The 19,537-nt window shown below is 37.9% G+C and overlaps 1 protein-coding gene across 1 annotated transcript in view; it reads right to left on the minus strand.

The window, feature by feature from the left end:
* Positions 1-19,537, minus strand: part of LOC140246776 (uncharacterized) — a 66,916-nt gene that overhangs the window by 16,081 nt on the left and 31,298 nt on the right. Inside the window, exon 5 of the mRNA XM_072326110.1 lies at positions 15,718-15,900. Coding sequence (XP_072182211.1) covers positions 15,718-15,900 — 183 coding nt within the window. The remainder of the gene's footprint in view (positions 1-15,717; positions 15,901-19,537) is intronic.

A 19,537-nucleotide genomic window follows, 5' to 3' on the forward strand; every position in this document is an offset into this window, starting at 1 on the left:
TTGCAACATCAAAATGCAAAAAGTTCTTACCGTGGGAGGGGGACACCCCCCTCCCACACCCTCCCCTCCCCTCGCTCGCTCCGCTCGCCAGGGTTCAGTTGCCTTCATGATATTCAATGAAAAGAATTAATACAAGAAATGTGTTTAAATTACACCATTTTATAGGCAAATTCTTCCATAATAATCTACACTCAAATATACTGCTACCTTAAACAAGTGGGACTGTTTCACGTCGATAAAACGCGTAAAAACATGCATCAAATTGCACCATTGCATCATCAAAATGCAAAAAGTTCTTACCGTGGGAGGAGGGACACCCCCTCCCACACCCTCCCCTCCCCCTCGCTCGCTCCGCTCGCTAGGGTTCAGTTGCCTTCATGATATTCAATGAAAAGAATAAATACAAGAAGTGTGTTTAAATTACACCATTTTATAGGCAAATTCTTAAATAATAATCTACACTTAAATATACTGCTATATACCTTAAAGAAGTGGGGCTGTTTCACGTCGATAAAACGCGCAAAAACATGCATCAAATTGCACCATTTGCAACATCAAAATGCAAAAAGTTCTTACCCTGGGAGGGGGGACACCCCCCTCCCACACCCTCCCCTACCCCCTCGCTCGCTCCGCTCGCTCGGGTTCAGTCGCGTTCATGATATTCAGTGAAAAGGAATTAATACAAGAAGTGTATCTAAATCATACCATTTTATAGGCAAATTGTTCAATAATAATCTACATGAAAATAAACCGCTACCATAAACAAGTGGGAGTGTTTCACGTCGATAAAACGCGCAAAAACATGCATCAAATTGCACCATTTACAACATCAAAATGCAAAAAGTTCTTACAGCGGGAGGGGGGACCCCCCCCCCTCCCACACCCTCCCCCCCCCCTCGCTCGCTCCGCTCGCTCGCGCTCGGTCGCTTCGCTCCCTCGCACACTAACCGCCCCCCCCCCCAAGATGAAATCCTGGCTACGCCGCACAGTGGGCCAGAGAGATACCAAAGTGCGCCAAAAGTCACTTGGGGCACTTGGGATTTTTAAATTTTTGACATGCGCCCTTGAGAGGCAATACTATGAAGAATATATCATTGAGATATTTAAATCAGGTATGTACATTAAAGGGGTATATTTCCTACCTGAAGTAGCAAAATACAATATTTTAAGAGTTTCAAAGCAAATTGTAACCTCTTTAATAAATAAGAAATTTCAACATGTAGTTTTTGAGATATCAACCTGTAATTTCTCCCACATATTTTTCAGAGTTCATTTTACGTTATGAATGCCGTAAAAATGCAAAAAAACTTAATGTTCATGAATATTTTACGCTAAATATCCTGGAAAAGAGGCTAATTATTTGTCTTTTTAATATACCCTAATGAAAAGTTTAGATTGCCACGGATTTCCAACCAAATTCTATTACCACCACATTCCCTGATGTCTCAGCTTTTAGCTGATACCACATTTGGCTGCCACCTTCTGCCACTTTTTGTGTTAGAGCCGATTTTCTGCGACACATTACGTCTATTTTGGACCTTGCAGCCGCTTAGGAATGCTGTTATATCATACGGGGCCGCATGAGGGCGGCATTTTTTTTTTTAATTCATTTATTTTTTTCTCGCACGTTAAAGGCACAGAAGCATGAATAACACTGAATAAGAGGCAAACAGAGTTATAAAGTATATGTATAGGGCTAGTCCGGCACCTAAAAGACCCCTCCTCCGAAGATAAAAGAGTACATAATTGCACATAGCCAAGGCCATATAGCCATATTGTCCATAATTGTCATAGCCACTACTGTAAACATAGCTATTCCTACTGCGATACATATCATATGGACACCTAAATACTTCGATCCTACTCTTGACATATGCAGATAGAACGTTATACACCAAAACACAGAGATTTTATTCTCATCGGTTATTCGTTGGAAGCAAAGTCTGTAGCTTTCCGGCCGGTCAGCAAAGTGTATACACGTAGGATCGCAGTTTGTGAATTTGATTGCAGGTCAATGTCAGACATTGCTCGCGTGATCCTCATCGGACGATCTTGCCTCATCGTATCATGCCTGACATGTCTGACATTGACCTGATAGGCGACCAATACAAGTTGGATTCATCAGACTGTGATCCCATACACTTTGTGGATTTTCGGAAGCAAAAAAAAAAAAAAAAAAAAAAAAAAATGCTTCCGACGACTGATGAGAAAGAAAAAAATCATTGTGGAAAGTGGATGAATTTATAATTTCATAAGATTATGACAGTGATTCCGATATTTTTTTTTTCATTTAAAAACAATCGTTTTATTTTAGCTTTTCCAAGTAAACTTTCATACACGGCAGACTCATTCTTAGCTGCTAAATCATAACCTTTCATTTTCCTGATTACTAACTTCACAATTTGTTATCTTTCCATTAAAATTAGACAAAAATGGTTTTTGTGCTTGTATGAATTGATATTACATAGGCCTATGGTTATAATATGAAGTAGAGAGATAAGAACTATATCGGATATTACTATCGCACATTTATGTCCTGCTGGAATAAAGTGAATAAATTCACCCAAACGTACAGCGTACATCATAAACTTATATTCTAACTAGTTTACACGGACAACAGATCATTTTGCAGTACGTGTGTAATATGGAACTTTCAGCATTAATTTGATTCTTTTAACGAAACCCGAATGTTTATACACTTTCTAAGACATGTAAGCATCGTGTTTTCAATGGTAGTATATAAGCAGTGTCAGTGAATGTGTAAAGATAAATTAATCTTTAAAGAAAAAAATAACAGCCTAAGATTTGCATTGCTTTATTCGTCATTTACAGACAGATTTTTGGTAGCCAATGAAAAAAACAGCATCACAGTGACATCATATCAGTTTGAAATTATGTTCAATCAATGGGTAAAAACAAACCATGGAATATAATTTTGGCGCACTTTGAGCTCATTCTGGCCCACTGTGCGCCGTTGGCACGTGTGGAAGCAAATTAGAATCACGAATGCTAATCACAATCACGAATTCAAATTCTAGTCCGGAGGTGAATTCCAGTGAAGTTTCACTCAAATTACGGTGCGAAATTTGCGTGTGTAATGCTTGACCTCGAAAACATCTTTTGAGGGGCGGAGCTTACGTTACCTTTCAAGCACTTCCGTAGATAATACGCGCGCCGCATGCATGCACTCGATCGTCATACGTTTTGATTGACAAGTCACCAAGGATTACGTAGCGCCTTAGCTCGAGAATTCGAATTCTAATCACAGTTTTCGAGCGAGCGTGTGCAAGGTCCGATAATTCTAAAGACGAATTGCAATCATCATTACAATGATGATTCAAGTTACGAATTTTCTCTCGTGTGTAACCGATTGTCGCAATGCCAGCGTCTCGAAGAAAGTATTTTCGCTGTCACAACTAACGCGATTTCCAGGGCGACGTCCAAGACGTCTTTGAACAAAGGGACAACTTATTTGTTTGGACGTCACGGGGATGTTGGCACGGCTTTTGCAGTCGCAGGGACTTATCAGAGACGTCTTTTCTCAGCGACTTTTCCCTTTCGTCGCCATTATGTTATTACGGTCTCCACAAGATGCGGGGACATCTCGAAGATGTTGCAGACAAAGTTATTCCCCACGACATGGCCACAGTGATGGAGACTTCGCAGAAACGTCTCGGAGACAAGCTGGAAGACGGAAATAGTCTCTGCAAAAATCGGAAATGTTCGATTCTCCTGCGAATCCTGGAGATTGGGCTCGTCTCCAGGAGACGTGCGTCGTAGAAATGTTGAGGAGAGTAGAGTAAATTTCCTATAAGGACTTTAGAATCCAACTTTCTTACCCAAGTTCGAATATAGCAAATTGATGCCAAGCTGATGTACTAAAAACTCTCTTAAACACGACAGTTTTTTTTTCTTTTTTTCATCAAGATTAGGAGTGATCTTCATAATTATTATTCCATTGAATTTAAATCTGAATTATGAATATCTATTGTGATTGAGGATCCCTGACTTGCAACAGAGAAATAAAAACACTTCTCTTTTTAGTGGCAACGTCAAGGACGTTGGTAATATGTGACCCTGCACCTCAAAACAAACAAAAAGTCGCCAGATATGACCATAATATTCTGAAAGAGCAGACTTTAAGCTTTAAAATGATGTATAACTCAAATCAAATGGACTCTCCTAACCTAGCTAAATATTGGAAAGAAAGCACAAACTCAGGAAAAGTGTGAACTGAGAAAAGAGGCTCTGAAGTACAGTGTCTATTCAAGCGCTTAATCTCCACCAAACCGTGCTGGCTGTGCGATGAATGGGACAAAAAACAGGAAGTAAACCGCCAGATTAACAACAATGAAGGGATTATTAGATTAAACTGAAATTAAGCATGCCTCATTAGCACATTCTGTCCATAATTAATGCCAACTTTCAAAGCAGTAGCACTATCCTTTCAAACGTTATTAGAGTTGAAAGTGAAGAGTGTGGACAAGGTTTTTTTCAGAAATGAAAAAGGGATTCTAAAGACACACCTAATCACACTATTCTATCAAAAATGTTCGAGATAAACTGCTCAAAAAACACACTTTCCTGCCCGTTTTATGATACCAAATTTTAGCATAATGTAAAAGAAGACCCACTCTTTCAGAAAATATGAAAAAGTCAAGTTCGGCTAGGTGACCCATTTCACTCATTTTCAGTCCTCACGCAAAATCAGTGTGTGCGACTTTACGTTCGTTTTGAGGTGCACGGTCACATATAAAGAGTAACCCCCCCCTATTGTTAAACGATTAATATATTAGGTAGCAATAGGATAATGTATGCTTTTATTGCAGTCCTTACAGATGAAGATGAAAATAATAATCCAATAATCAAATCTTGAAAATTCTTTTAAAGGGCATTACCCATAATTCTACCAAGCTATTTTGGCTGTCATTAAAGCAAATGCAAATATATTGAATTCAGCAAATAAGACCAGTCGGTGAGAACATTTCCTCTAAGGGCCTGTAACGTAATAATAATTAATGGAATGATTGTGACATGAACTATGATATTCCATAGCTTTGGACAGAACCTCACTTAAAAGCTTGTGTAGCCATATTATAACAGGTCATAATTGAAATGATGCAAAAAAAAATTACCGTAAGTAATCATTATAAATGAAAGTGAAGGGTTACCGAGTCTTCAAATTTGATTGTGAAATAAGGATCTAAATAAGATCTCTTCGATAAACCTAATTACTCTCAGAAAGGGGTTCTTGTTATAATTCATGAGTGTGTACCTAGTGTTTGAAATCTTAACACGAAAGCAGATAATAATATTGATGTTACTCGTTAGAAGGCCCACCTCTCCCTCTCCCACAGCCCTCAACAACTGCAATTTTATTAGCAGGGCTGGCATTCCTCCTATATTGACTATAGGCAAGCCATTTTCTAAATTACCTAATTTGAATATAATGGTTTATCCCCAAATGACCTTTAGGGAGACCTTATCAGGAATAGTTGACATCAGACCCTAAAAACAACTTCAGAATCGAATCCCTTGACCCATAAAAGTTCTAAAGCTGACTTTTCAAATTATTGTAACACTTTATAGGTTTTTGTTAAGGACAGGCCTTTAAATGTAGGTGGCAGCCGTATTGGATTTTGCAAATATGCCGCCCCTGAGGGCGCCCTTCACAAGAAATACGCCTTTTTTCAGCCGTCGACAACTGCAATTCTACGACTAAGGGTGGCATTCCTGGAATATTGACCATGGGCAAGCCATTTATTTTTTCATACACTGTTATGAATACAATGGCTAGACCCCTAAATGACCTTAAGGTGGCCTTATAAGGAAAAATTGACCTCAGACCATAAAAACAGCTTCACATTCGAATTCCTTGACCCACAAAACCTCTTAACCTGACTTTTAAAATTAGTGTAACCCTTTTATGTTTTCAAATGCAAGTGACCTTTAAACCTATATGGCGGCCATATTGGATTTTGCCAATATGGCCACCCCAGAGGGTGCCCCTCTTGGCGCCCATCAAAAATCGAAATAGTATGGTTTGGGCTACATGTGTGCCAAATTTTGGTGCTTTTGGAAAAATTTGCACCAAAAATCCCTTGCGCCCCCCACTTAAATAACAAAGCAACTGTTGACCCCGATACATCTTGGTATGTGAACATGCATTTACTTGTATTAGCTAAAATAATTTTTTTTTTCTCTGAATTTCATATATAACATATATGTAAAATTTTGAGGGTATAAGACATCTTAAACTCGCTCATTTGAATAAATATTTATAAGGACTGATTAAAAAAGTTTTCAACAAAATGCTATTATTACATGATGTCATATCTTCCTACTTTCTTATCTGATTTTTGTAATCTTTGTATCATTATGTAGGGAATATTCTTCTTTTTCTTCTGAAGTTATTGATTATATTTCTCTTTTAGAATGGATTTCTACTTAATATATGAAATGACAACATTTTGAGAGAAGATCACCTCGTAACGCATGTTCAGTGATGCACATTTTCTGTCCGTGACTAGAAAATGGCTAATGATATAGATTACTCTATATAAACTCGCTTAAAAAAAGTATTACGGATAATTTATTATTTCGAAGTCAATCTCAAGCCAAGATTAATCCAAATATAGTGATACCAGCATGTCTGGCGTTGCAAATAGCAAACATTCAACAATACCCAGTATAGAATGTATGATTGCAATTATCGCATTTTCTTACAAGCAAAGTGAAACAACCAAAGTGCCTTGTGGAATAAAACAAGTAATGGAGAAACATCAAGAGGTTCCTTGTACAATTTTGTCAAATTCCTTGTCAAATTTGGTATCCTGTCTTCAAGCGAGAAGGACGTGTTTGTTTGGAGCTCCTGGTTACATCCAAATATTTCTGACTTCCGCTGAAGTAATCGCGAGAAATTTTATACCATAGTTACCACCTAATCAAGAGGATTGTCGCTAACCCGAAATTATTCTTTTTCTGCAAAAACTGGCGAAGATACCATTGATTTTTATTTCAAATTTGAACGATTTTTTACGCTCTCTATATTTAAAAAACTCCGCATCAGGATCACTAAGGCGTATCCACGCACCCCACCAGCGTACTTCTTTCTCTATCTCGCGCTGTGCCTCCAGTCTCCATAACAGCGCAACATCACCATTGTGACGTCACGCAGTATGCCGAAGAAGCCAAACAACTCTACCACCCCGGCCCCCAGCAAGAAAGATGGAGAGAAACCGGAAGCTGAGATTTCAGAGCTGAGAGAGGAAATCGCAAACCTCTCCCATGTACTGAACAACAAGCTATCGCTGCTAGAAACGGTGGTCAAGGAGGTCAGAGAAGGGCAAGCGGGAATAGTGAGCTCGATATCTTTTCTCGATGAAAAATTTGAGAAAATGAAGAAGACAACGGAGAAGCTGGCGAAAGACAACAATGAACTCGAAAAAAAAAAAAAGAAACCAAGCTCTGCAAAAACAAGTCGAGGGTCTGAACCACCAGGTCATTGATCTTGAGCAGTACAACCGCAGGATGAATCTGGAAATAAGCGGGGTGCCAGAAAAGAAGGGAGAGGAGCCGGCGAAAATCGCTCTACAAATAGCCCAGAGGATCAATCCCGCCATCACTGCCAGCGACATCGACATCGTGCACCGCCTTGGAGCGTTAAAGGAGGGAGAAGAGCGACGACCACGGTCTATCATCGTACGATTCAGCAACCGGCGATCGAGGAATGCTATGTATGACGACAGGAGAAAGATGAAGTGCGTCACGGTCCAGGACTTCGGCTACCAGGGTCGAGGCCAGATCTTCATCAACGAGAACCTCGTGGCATCCACCAAGGAACTTCTGAGCGGCGTGAACAAAGCTAGGAAGGACGCAGGCTACAAGTTCCTCCGGACACATAATGGAAAGATCTACGTAAAGAAGAACGAGAAGGCCTTCCCGATCATAATCCACGGCAAAGACGACATGTCTAAACTTAAGTAAATATTCTCATCAATTTTGATTTCTAATTGTTTATCTTATATAATGACAACAATATTCAATCTTATTGTAAACGAAACAGAAGAGTTTATTCACCATAATATTCATCATAGCCAGGAAGCAGACACAGTTGCTGAAAGGCTAAATTCTACCACAATGTCCCTTGAATACTGCATCGATGAAGGCTTTGAAACAATTTTACCACCTTCTTTTTACCAAACTGAAAAACACGTTTGTGAAAATGAGAATGCGAATGATGATTTTTCATTTTTTCATTTAAATATTCGGAGCATTAACAAAAATTTTGATCAGTTTAATTTACTCTTAAATAACATAAACAAAACATTTTCTGTTGTCGGACTTACTGAGACATGGACCTCTCACGATTGCAACGGCATGTTTCCTCTTCCTGGCTATCACAGTCCAATTACAAATAGCAGGCTGAATAGGACAGGTGGTGGTGTAGCTTTATATATCTCCTCTAATTTTGAATATAAGCTTAAACCAGAACTTACTGTTATGAGTGAAGCTTTAGAGACTCTATTCGTTGAATTGATTATTCCCGCCCACAAAAATATTGTAATTGGAATTATATATAGACCGCCACAGAGTAGTACTGCAGTCTGTATTAATGAATTACAGGATATCCTCTCGAGCCCTTTATTGAATAACAAAACATAGTTTCGAATGGGAGATTTTAACGTAAACCTCCTACAATTTGGAGAAAATATTTCTGTGAATACTTTCTTGAATACTCTTATTTCATTTGCTTTGTTCCCACTCATTAATAGGCCAACAAGAATCACTGATACCACCTCAACCTTGATAGATAATATCTTCACAAATTTACAGCCGCTTCCAGCGGCAGGGATTCTATTAACCCGTTCCTTCCCGTGGGAGCAACTGATATACGGGAACCTGGTTTACCAGGTTCCCAAAATGAAGACAAGGGTGCCTGCTTCAGTGGTCTAAATTCATGTTTCTTTGTGTTAAAATGCTCAGAAAAGTGGGTTTGATAAAAAGATCAGAGTTTATTCTATCAGGATTTGTTCTCCTGCTGTTAAAAAAGGGGGTTTTACAGTATTATGTATCTTTTCCTGATTTAGCTTTTTGCTTGTTCTGCTGTAAACTCGTACGAACATGTACATAATGATCAAGGCTGAGATCAGTTAGAAATGCGGGTTCGCTGACCCCAGTCACCTCATTCAGGTACCTGGTTTTGTGTAGACCAAAAGATTCTGAGAGCTCATCAGCGCACGCTCTATTCATACCTCGCACCCAATCGATATTTCCATTGTTCACGGGCACATGTACTTGACCGTAGAAAGGGGAACACAATGAACCGCTTGACTGCCTTCACACACCTGGATTACCAACCTGTGTGCCTCTCTGTCGACGGGCGAAAAGAATCTCGTTTGGGGGCATTTAAGGCACTCAGAGAATTGCGGAAGGAACGGGTTAAGTGACATTTCAGATCACTTTCCTATATTTGCTAGCTTATCTCTAAAGATTAAACGGTATGAATTATGTAAAGAATTTGTACGAAATTTCAGCCCTGAAAATGAACAGAAATTTAAGGATGACTTAGCTGCGGAAGAATGGACCTCTGTTTTGAGTGAAAATGATGTGAATAAGTCTTTTGATAATTTCATGCAGATAATAACTTTGCTATTCAATAAAAATTTCCCTGTGTTAGAAAAGAAATCCTGTAATTCTAAGAAAACTCCTCGTATGCCTTGGATTACACGTTCTTTATTAAAATCAATAAATAAGAAAAATAGGTTTTTTTATCAATATAAGTATAAAAAACCACCAGAATCAAAGGAAAAGTATACTCGATATAGGAATATTCTTACTACTACTTTGCGTAGTGCTAATAGAGAGTTTTTTGTAGTCAATTCAAAGCTACATCTAAGGACATGAAAGGAACTTGGAAAGTTATAAGACAATTAAATGATACAAAATCAAAACTCACAGGACCCACAAAACTTAAGATTAATGGTCACCAAACTGGAGACAAATTAATCTTTAGACTGAAAGAAAAACTTAGTCAATACTCGGCTTTTTTATGCTTTTAGAAAAAACAAAAACAAAACACATTTATTCTATGTAATTCTTAAATTTTCCTCAATCAAGCGAAAAAAAAAATCAACTGTGAGATTAGGCATGACAGGAAAGACCCCCTTTTTATGTCTATAAAAATTACTACCCTTTCGCTTTCATCTCTATAGTAAGCCAGCCAAGACGATGTTTTTTTACTTTGGACCGCAAAATTTGTTAATGCTAAGTTTTCCAGCTGAAAGTCTTGCAAAAATACTCGTGTTTAGCGTACGGCCGGATGTCAAGCGCGTTTTTGCCGAAAAAAATGTCTTTTTAGTACAAAATTTGAAAGAATGTCAGAAATCACAATTTTTATTTTTTTTTTTACCGAAATAATGATTGATAAGTACCTTTCAAACTAGAAATGTGTTATCTTCCATTTAAAGTTTAGAACCTGACTAATATGCATTTGAATGTAGAATTTTTACACGCACATATATGGCGCAATGAAACATACAAACTTGATTTACTCAAAATTGTACTTTGTAAAATCTACCAATATTTCAAAGTTTCTTAAAACTACCTAAATCAATCTATTCAAAAGTTCTTATTTTTCCGAAATATAATATATATTCTGATATCTTATGCAGCAAAGAAATTACAAGATAAGGCGAAAGATAACTCGTTTTATGTTATCCTAAATGGGACGATGTATTTTTGCCGGACGCGCATTTTGAATGAAAAATCGAATGTATAGCGTAAGCCCATATAATATTGTACATGGTATAGTGCGTGTAGGTATTTATCTTACATAATTGGCAAAGTCAATGGACAGGTTGGATAGCTGACTGCAAAACAATTTGTGGCACCTTGACATGACTGAAATGTGCTTATTCCCCGCCCCCCCCCCCCCCGAAAAAAAATAAAACAAAATCAGTAGTGTTGTTACCATGGCAACTAATCATCATTAGGTCACTCCCTGAAAATTTCAAATCTTCATAATTGAATTGTAAAACGTACGAAAGTGTTGAAACATTTTGTGTGTGTGTGAAAAATGTATCAATCTAACTAATCTATGTTTAACAATGAAACCTAAGAGTTATATATAAATTGTTTACTATGGTGGAAATGGTTGTCATGGAAACCGTGATAACAAATCACGTGTTACTGGGAAAAATTACGATACCAAATCTCCCATCCTGCATACTCACCCCTTCCCCCGAGAATGCTTTGGAATTCATAATGCTATATAGTTTGCATTCTCAGGCCCTGAAACGGAGCCCTGCAAGGGATAGGCACGAAATCACCTTTACTTTTGTAATGTTCTAAGGCGAGGTGTTTGCATTTTATTTTGATTTATTCTCCCGCAGAAGACTTATACTAAATGTTTCTTATATGATGGTTGATTGTTTACATGAACGTTGTTTGGAAAGCACGCTTAGTCGGGGACATAAAAATGTTATTATGTATCCCGGATATGTGTGAACAAGTAAGGCAAATATCACCCTCAAAAGAGAAAACAAGAAGTAAAAAGGAAGTAGAAGTGAAATGCATACAATACCAGGGGCGGCGCAGCCATAGAGGCCGTGAAGGCTCGGACCCCCGCACTTTTTGTGCACCATACAAAGGAATACATAAGGTGTCATCACTTTGGGCCCCCACACTTTTTTTCAACCCGGAAGTACGTAAGAGGCACTACAATGGGAGGGGAGAGAATGAGCTGAGGACCTGCTGCTTGTTAGCTCATGAAACCCGGAAGTGGGCCCCCACACTTTTGAAAGCAGTGCGCCGGCCCTGAATGCAATAACAGCCTCATTTCCCCTTCCCATCATTAAGGCGGTTATATCATCGAGTCTATATTGCAGATTACATTAACCCTTGGCCAAGTTCTATGTCCTTGGAGCAGACATGTAACAACTTGTTTGTTTGCAACCGTCTCAAACAGCGTTCACGAATGAAATACAGTAAACAGTAAACGAGGCAATTTCTCTTTTTTAAAGCAATGATTTGCCATTAGCGTACATTTACTAGAATAGTCAGCACTTGACATCTATGTTGCTGGTTACCAAAATGCTGATTAGAATACCATACACAGTAAGAACATGCTTGAATCCTGCAAAATATATATAATTATTTCTCTTCAACAGTATTTCGTTTTGAAAGGTAAAGAACCTCAGTCTCCATTTGTGGACATCTAAAAACAAACAAAAAAAATCCATCTGAAAGCAATCTTCTTAAATGATTAAAAGCATTAGAAAAGAATGAGTCCTCAGTGAAAATGTCTTTCATGAACAAATCTCTGTGACATACATCCAAAGAGCTTGAAAAACAATGCAAATTGCGCTGACTACATTGACTGCATTGATAGCCTCATTTTTTTTTTTTATGTGACATATACTATAATGTGTCCAGCATCACAAACGTTACACCAGTTAGAAAAACAAAATGTTCTCTTTAAGCCATATTTCAATATCTCTATCTTTTTTAACAATTTGTGGTTACATATCCTAGCTAATTATGACTGTACGCTGTTTCGTCAATGTACAACTAAATTAGAATGGTGACTGCCAAATTTTTAAAAATCTACTTTTAGTCTGATATTATTTTTGTGTTCTGCAGACCAGTGTGATAAGATATCTGTACTGAATACTCGTCTCTCAGTGAAGGAAAAAAAATCACCTCTCCAAAATGCATGGGTAATGTTTCCCTCTAATACTTTCCCTTATTCCAAGTACCAGAATACATTGCTGGGGCTCTGACTAGTTAACATATATTGCAGTATTACCAACATCATGACAATTATGGCACATGTGAAAGAAACCTGGCAAAACATACATCTTGACCAGTACATTTTCTTTTCACTACTTCTTGTACTTGGCGTTTGGATTGAAACATTTTACTTATGTTCGTTCCTTTAAGCTACATACTATTCTTTTATATCTTAAACTAGAAAAGAAAAAACATGCTCTATGCTATTTCCCTTCAGATTCACCAACTGTTACTTTGTGAAAGTTTCTATTTTTAAGCACTTCAACGTGCAGTTTTCTTTTTTTTTCTGACTAACATGTCACATATTTTCCTCCATCTGATGAAGAAAGGCAAAGTTCACTTCCCTTTTGTTGCCCGCCCCCTAAAAACAAAAACAAAAGACATTCCAATCTGAAAGGATTAAAATGTTGGCGTTTGGGCTTCAAAGGAAATAACAGGATCAATTTCCATGAACTACTAGTATGCGGCTTGTAACTCTGAGTCTCAAAGGCATGGTATAGTTTTGGTTGAGATGGAGATTCAGACTTTAACTTTTTGGAAGCAAATAAAAACAACTTATGAAATATGAAAGAGCATCAAATTCTTAGAGTAATTTGAAGTTTGTTTGATTAAAGTTCTTGGTTTTGAAACGGCCGAGAATTTTTTTTTTAAAGTGACACAGAATGATAATGATTAGAAGTGGGTGCCACCTTTATTAGGACCTCTTTGTTTTTGTACATCTCAGCCTTTTCAAACCCAATTTTTAACAAATATATTTGGAATTCCTCTTGGTATTGTTACCTCTTTAATATTTCATAACAGGGTTCTCATTATTTTACAAAATCTCCATCTCAGCCCCCATCTCAACCAAAAGTAGACCATCCCTCATCCCTTTAATGCTGCCATCAAAATTGAAAGTAGATCTATATCAAATCATATTGTAAATGCTCTTTGCCAAGTAGTGTTGTGCATATTTTGATATCAGGCCTTGTTTTACTTCATCACTAAGGGGAAAAAAAGAAAAAAAGATTAGAAAAGAAGCATTTAATCTGAATTAGTAGAAATTTCTACTATATACACATGTCTTTTATATATTCAACTTCTATAATAGTCCTGAAAGCACATTGTAATTATATTTGAGAAGTTTAGATGGATGCATTCCACACCAACAGATTGCGTTCGTTTACAAGCAGAGCGCCACTACGACAAAATATTGAAAGGTTTGAATCAAAAGCGCGGCCGAGCCCAGCAGTGTAAACGGACAAAATTGCGAGGCTCGGCCGCGCAAAGGACCCCGTTTACAGTGCGGGGCCGGGCTCGGCCGCGGCTCGGCTGCGGCCGAGCACCGCAATTTTGACCGTTTACACTGCTGGGCTCGGCCGCGCTTTTAATTCAAACCTTTTAATATTTTGTGTAGTGGCGCTCTACTTGTAAACAAACGCAATTTGGTGTTTTCTGGTTTTCATACCCTTTGCCAACTGAATACCGTGGCCTCGCATTTGGCCTTTTGCGCGTTTACACTGAAGCGGGGCTGGGCCGGGCCGCGGCCGAGCCGCAGCCGAGCCTCGCACTGTAAACGGGGTCTAAGTTATAAATTTCGGAAATATTCTTATTTTTCATCCCAATTATCATAAATACTGAAACTTTGTCTTCAGCATAACTAATTTCTAGTGGTTCAAATGTAAAAATATGAAAATCATCCGGAAGTCCCCTTAAATGGATTTTCCTATGCATGCAGATTTATCGGGTGCACGTAAGGAGACAGCCACCCACGAGTCATACAGCATACAAGTCATACAGCCCATGAGTTATACAGCACACGAGTTATGCAGCCCATTTATAGTTTGACACTAAGCTAACAAAGTCCACGAGACCGACACATTAATCCACGTGTTGTGTCTGACGAACTTGTGGACTGTTTTCACCTAGTTTCGAAGTCATGGGCTTTATTTGCCTTGTGTCGAACATATTAGCTGTATAACTCGTGAAGCTGTATGACTCATGAACCTATTTTCATTTTCGAACTCGTGGGCTGTATGACTCGTGTGTGTCGGTCTAGTGGGATGACCGCGATATATAATAGACAAACAAAAAGTGAATAGCCAGAACTTCGTGTAGTCATACATTCATACACCAAGTTTTCATATGGATACCTCAAACACTTATGAAGCAATGCTGTCCACACAATTTATTGATAATGGACGAAAAGACGAACGGATGGAAGGACGAACAACCCGAAAACATAATGTCTCCGGCGACACTTCATGGCCGAGGTATAACTGACATGCATACTGATTCCCAGAGTTATCTTGGTCACGTCGCTTCGAACGTTGTTTCTTCTCATTGAATGTTCGTCATCATCATCGTATGGTCACTACCACGCAGCTGATTTGACCAGCCAGTGTTTGTGCAACTATAGCCGGTACTCAGGCCGCAACAGCATCAGCAGCAGCGGGTCGCGTCTGCTTACCTTCGTCTGCTTCGGGACCATGATGTCACCGGGGACTTTTTTTTGAATTCGAGGATCACGACTCGGCAAAGTCTTAGTTCTTCCTCTCATTCTGGTCTCCGCCTCGGAACTGAGTTCAAGACTGGTATTGCCCTCCGTTTCCTGTCAAGCAACAGTGTATGTGTGTGTGTGTGTGTGTTGTTGTTGTTGTTGTTGTTGTTGTTGTTTGTTTGTTTTTTGATCGAGCTACACTGCTCATGATGAAAGCAAGACGCACTCTCCCTAGCCCTTTTGGAACCTTTAGAGACAATTGTGGCGTACGACAGGCCGATATCCTTATGTTTACCATTCTTACATTTGTCAAAGCCGAAATAAGTCTATAATCAAGGTATTCGGCAGGCTCACTAATCAAGTAAATACAAAGACATACTAAAACTAAGACATACTAAAACGGCCAAAAGTAAATCATATATAGCAGGGCCTACAAGGTGACGCACCTGACAAGATGATGCTGAAGAGACGGCTCTAGAGAAGAAAAAATCGTCCAGGTAGGGGCATTTCAACCTGAAGTTCGTAAGAAGGGGCATGGTGAATACCCATTTGCCAAAGTTATCCCCCACGGAGGATTGATGTTGAGAAACGTCGTCCCACTTGTCAAAAGACACATGCAGATTTTGAATCTGTGTAGGAAAACAAAAACAATAAAGAAAACAAAAGAAACAAATGAAAGTATCATGTAAACTTCGATTAATCAAGAAAGTGCTGCATGCATGCAGGGCCGGCGGAGCGTTTTCAAAAGTGGCCCACTTCCGGGTTTCATGAGCTGACAAGATAAAAAGAAAAAAAAAAAGAAGAAGGAGAAAAAAAAAGTCTTCAGTGGGAAAACATAACCTAACCACGCTCACACTTCAAATCTCTATCTATTTCTATTAGTGCCACTTGCGTACTTCCAGGTTAAAAATGTGTGGGGGCACAAGCCCCCACGGCCCTCACGGTTCCGGCCGCCATGGCATCATAAACTATACGCAAACTGGAAGAAGGTATCCTGGTAATATTATGATAATGTGGGCTTTATTTGCATCCGGGCCAAGTTTTAACAAAGCTTTTTTAAAGTCCCCTTAGCAATGTTGTTATAAGTCTGTTAAATCAACTATAATTCCATTAACCAAAAATAACTTCTTAATCGAATATAAGCCCATTTATCAAGAGACCTATGATGCAAATCACTTACAATATCCCGCCGAATCAATTACAACTTTTTTTACAACTCCTCAAATTGATAACTCTTCTTTATCATTTGTATACAGTTGAGCCAAATAGTTAAGCAGAGTCCCCTTATGTAAACGTATTTGCTAAGCACTTTAACGAAGAAGGACAGCTGCATGATTTCACATTCTGGCTTGTGTCTTGTCACAGACGTTCGTCTGGTTAACTGGTAATTTTCTCTTACATTAGTTCAATTTTAATATTCTAGTTATGATCTGTTTCTTGCAGCTGATTCATTATCACGACGTGTATTGCTAACGTGACTGCTGAACCTAAACATCAATGCCGCAATCATTTATTTGTGTACGTATTGTAGGTTAAATGTGCGAGAATTACAAAGTCAAATACACGTAAACACTAGCATTACACGTCATGCTTCGGGCTGGGGAAGACGATTCATACGTCTTTAATAGAAGAACGCGTTGGTCAACGTCCTGTGAACTGCAATTAAATCCAACAAAATCTGAATGGTAAAAATGGAGTGAAGATCATCACAAGAAGTTTTCGAGAATATGACTAATACAATATTATGTTCTTCTTGCGACATTGGTACACACTGCAACCTCTGGAATATAAATCACCGTCACGACAAATTAGTAGACTTGTTAAGGGAGTAAATGCTGCATTTTTTAGTACAGATGTCCTTATTGGCACAGATGTTCCCTAGGTCAATTGAAAAATGTTCATCTAAAGAGAAACTCTGTATCTATGCAAATAAACCTTAATTTGCATAATTTATGCAAAAATACATATAAAACTTATCAAAAAATATATGTGCATTCAGCCGAAGTACCTAATTTGGTAGAAGTATTCAATAGAGTAATTGGAAACAATTCCTGCATAAATTGATTTCATACCTATGTAAATAAACATAAAATTTGCATAAATATGCAATTTATTGTGGAAAAATCTGTGTTCTTTTTTTGGGGGAAAATTTTTAATCTATTAAACACTGGATCTTGTAGTACAAAGTTTGAACCTGGGATGGATGTTCCTTGGGTCAAAAGCAAATGATTCATCTAAAGAGACAAACTGTCTCTACGCAAACAACCTGTTATTTGCATAATATGCATATCAATACCTTCACATAGATAATCAGAACAAACAAAAAGCAATCATGTGACAATGTCTTAAATTGCTTTGAACTTAATATCCAAAGAGCTAATAGAATAAGACCATATTATTCTCGCAACAACACTCTTCAGTTGCTTGGATTGTTTCCAGATTATTTAATTAACTCAGGCATTTTATGCATAGATTATGTGATAAGTATATACAAGACGTGAAATTTCGAAACATATTGATCTTTAGAATCATTTTTACTATCAATTTTCCCTCATAACATCAATGCTTTACAGGGTGGGAAAAATAGCAATCCATAGTGACACTCTTAAATATGATTATGCAAATATAACAGTATTTAGGGCCTTCATAGGAACAGCACTGATATATGCAAATCGGAACAATATTGCATATAAAAGGATTTTTTCCTTGCAAACAGTACACAACTGAGGTCATGGTTAGAAAAATTACCATAGTGAGAGTGTGAATTCTGATTTTCATTGTATTTTGTAGCCAATCAAGCGAATAAGAGGCTTTTTACATCAGAATGAATCAACTTGTGCAAACTATGTATGCAAGGGTATCTACACACATTACGAACTTACAAGCTTGAGTTAGAAACTGTGTTTCTGAAAAAAAAAAGTTCCCTCAGTATAGTATGAGCTGCTATGGCATAGAAACTATGCTAGGAAATTTATACACAATAACGTTGTAACACGGCAATAATTCATGCAAAAATTGTCATGTGAACTATATAGGAGATGTTATACTTCAAGTCAAGTAATCTTAGTCTCTGACTTAAAATCAGTCAATTTCAACAAAAAATCAAAGCAGAAGTGAGATGCTCATAGCCATAAAAAAGTATTTGATATATTGCCTTTACAATTAATAGAATGTGATTTGTCAACAGATCGTCACATGCTACTGTTTGCGAGGATCGTAAATGTCATATTCTCCTTGGTTGTGATTGTTTTCCCTGGGGATAATGTAACTCCCTGGCAGTCCCAAGAATGTTATATTCCACCACATACCAGCTTATACCTGTATAGATGATCATGACCTACATGATCTTAAAAATTGTTATAAAAAATATTATGTTAACTGGTTTTGTGTAAAGCTGATGTCAGAGGTTAGAATAGAAAAAAAATAAACAAGTAAAAATGTAAAAGGTATGAATGTCAGAGGTTATACATGTGCATCAAAATTAACTTTCCATACATTAAATGCAATGACGGTGATGACTATACCATGTCACTGAATTCCATGTCCTTTCAAGAGGAAACAAAAACACATGAGAGGGAAGGGCTTAACAATTTTTCGATAATCAACAAGGGAATCACTGTCAGGTAGAACATGCACAAACATATGTACTAAGTTTCATGATACCTTGATTCACATGCAAGATATGGAAGAAATAGTGAAATATAGCACTTTCATTAGAGCTTTGACCTTTTGGCAGGAAATTTCACAAAGAATCTTCATTGGGTAATACATGTCTATATTATGACGTTTCAAGAGAAATCCTACAAGCATTGCAAAAATATGAGGGAAATAGTGACATTTTTAGGGCCCAATTGACCTTGATCTTTGACCCCTGACCTTTGACAAATGGCTCCCTTAATTCCCTAGAAAATCCCTGTCAGTAGCATGAAGATACCTTGAACCGTTTGCGAGATTCGGAGAAAAAAGTGAAATGTTAACATTTTCACGTAACCTTTGACCTTTGACCTCTTGACCTGAAACTTTCTGGAGAATCTTATCTTGGTAGTACATGTATGCAGTCACTAGGTTTCAAGAAAATACCTTCAGGAATTGCATAGGGGGGGGGAATAATGAAATTTTGAGCATTGACCATGAACTTTTTTACCTTTGACCTCTTGCCGATTTTACTTAAAAACTGCTTAATCAATTGCCCCATCATACGTCATCCTTGGACCAAGTTTGGTGAAATTTGCTTAATCCAGTCTTGAGTTATCGTGTAGACTGATA

Source organism: Diadema setosum, chromosome 3, assembly GCF_964275005.1.
Source record: "Diadema setosum chromosome 3, eeDiaSeto1, whole genome shotgun sequence".
Classification (NCBI taxonomy): Eukaryota; Metazoa; Echinodermata; class Echinoidea; order Diadematoida; family Diadematidae; genus Diadema; species Diadema setosum.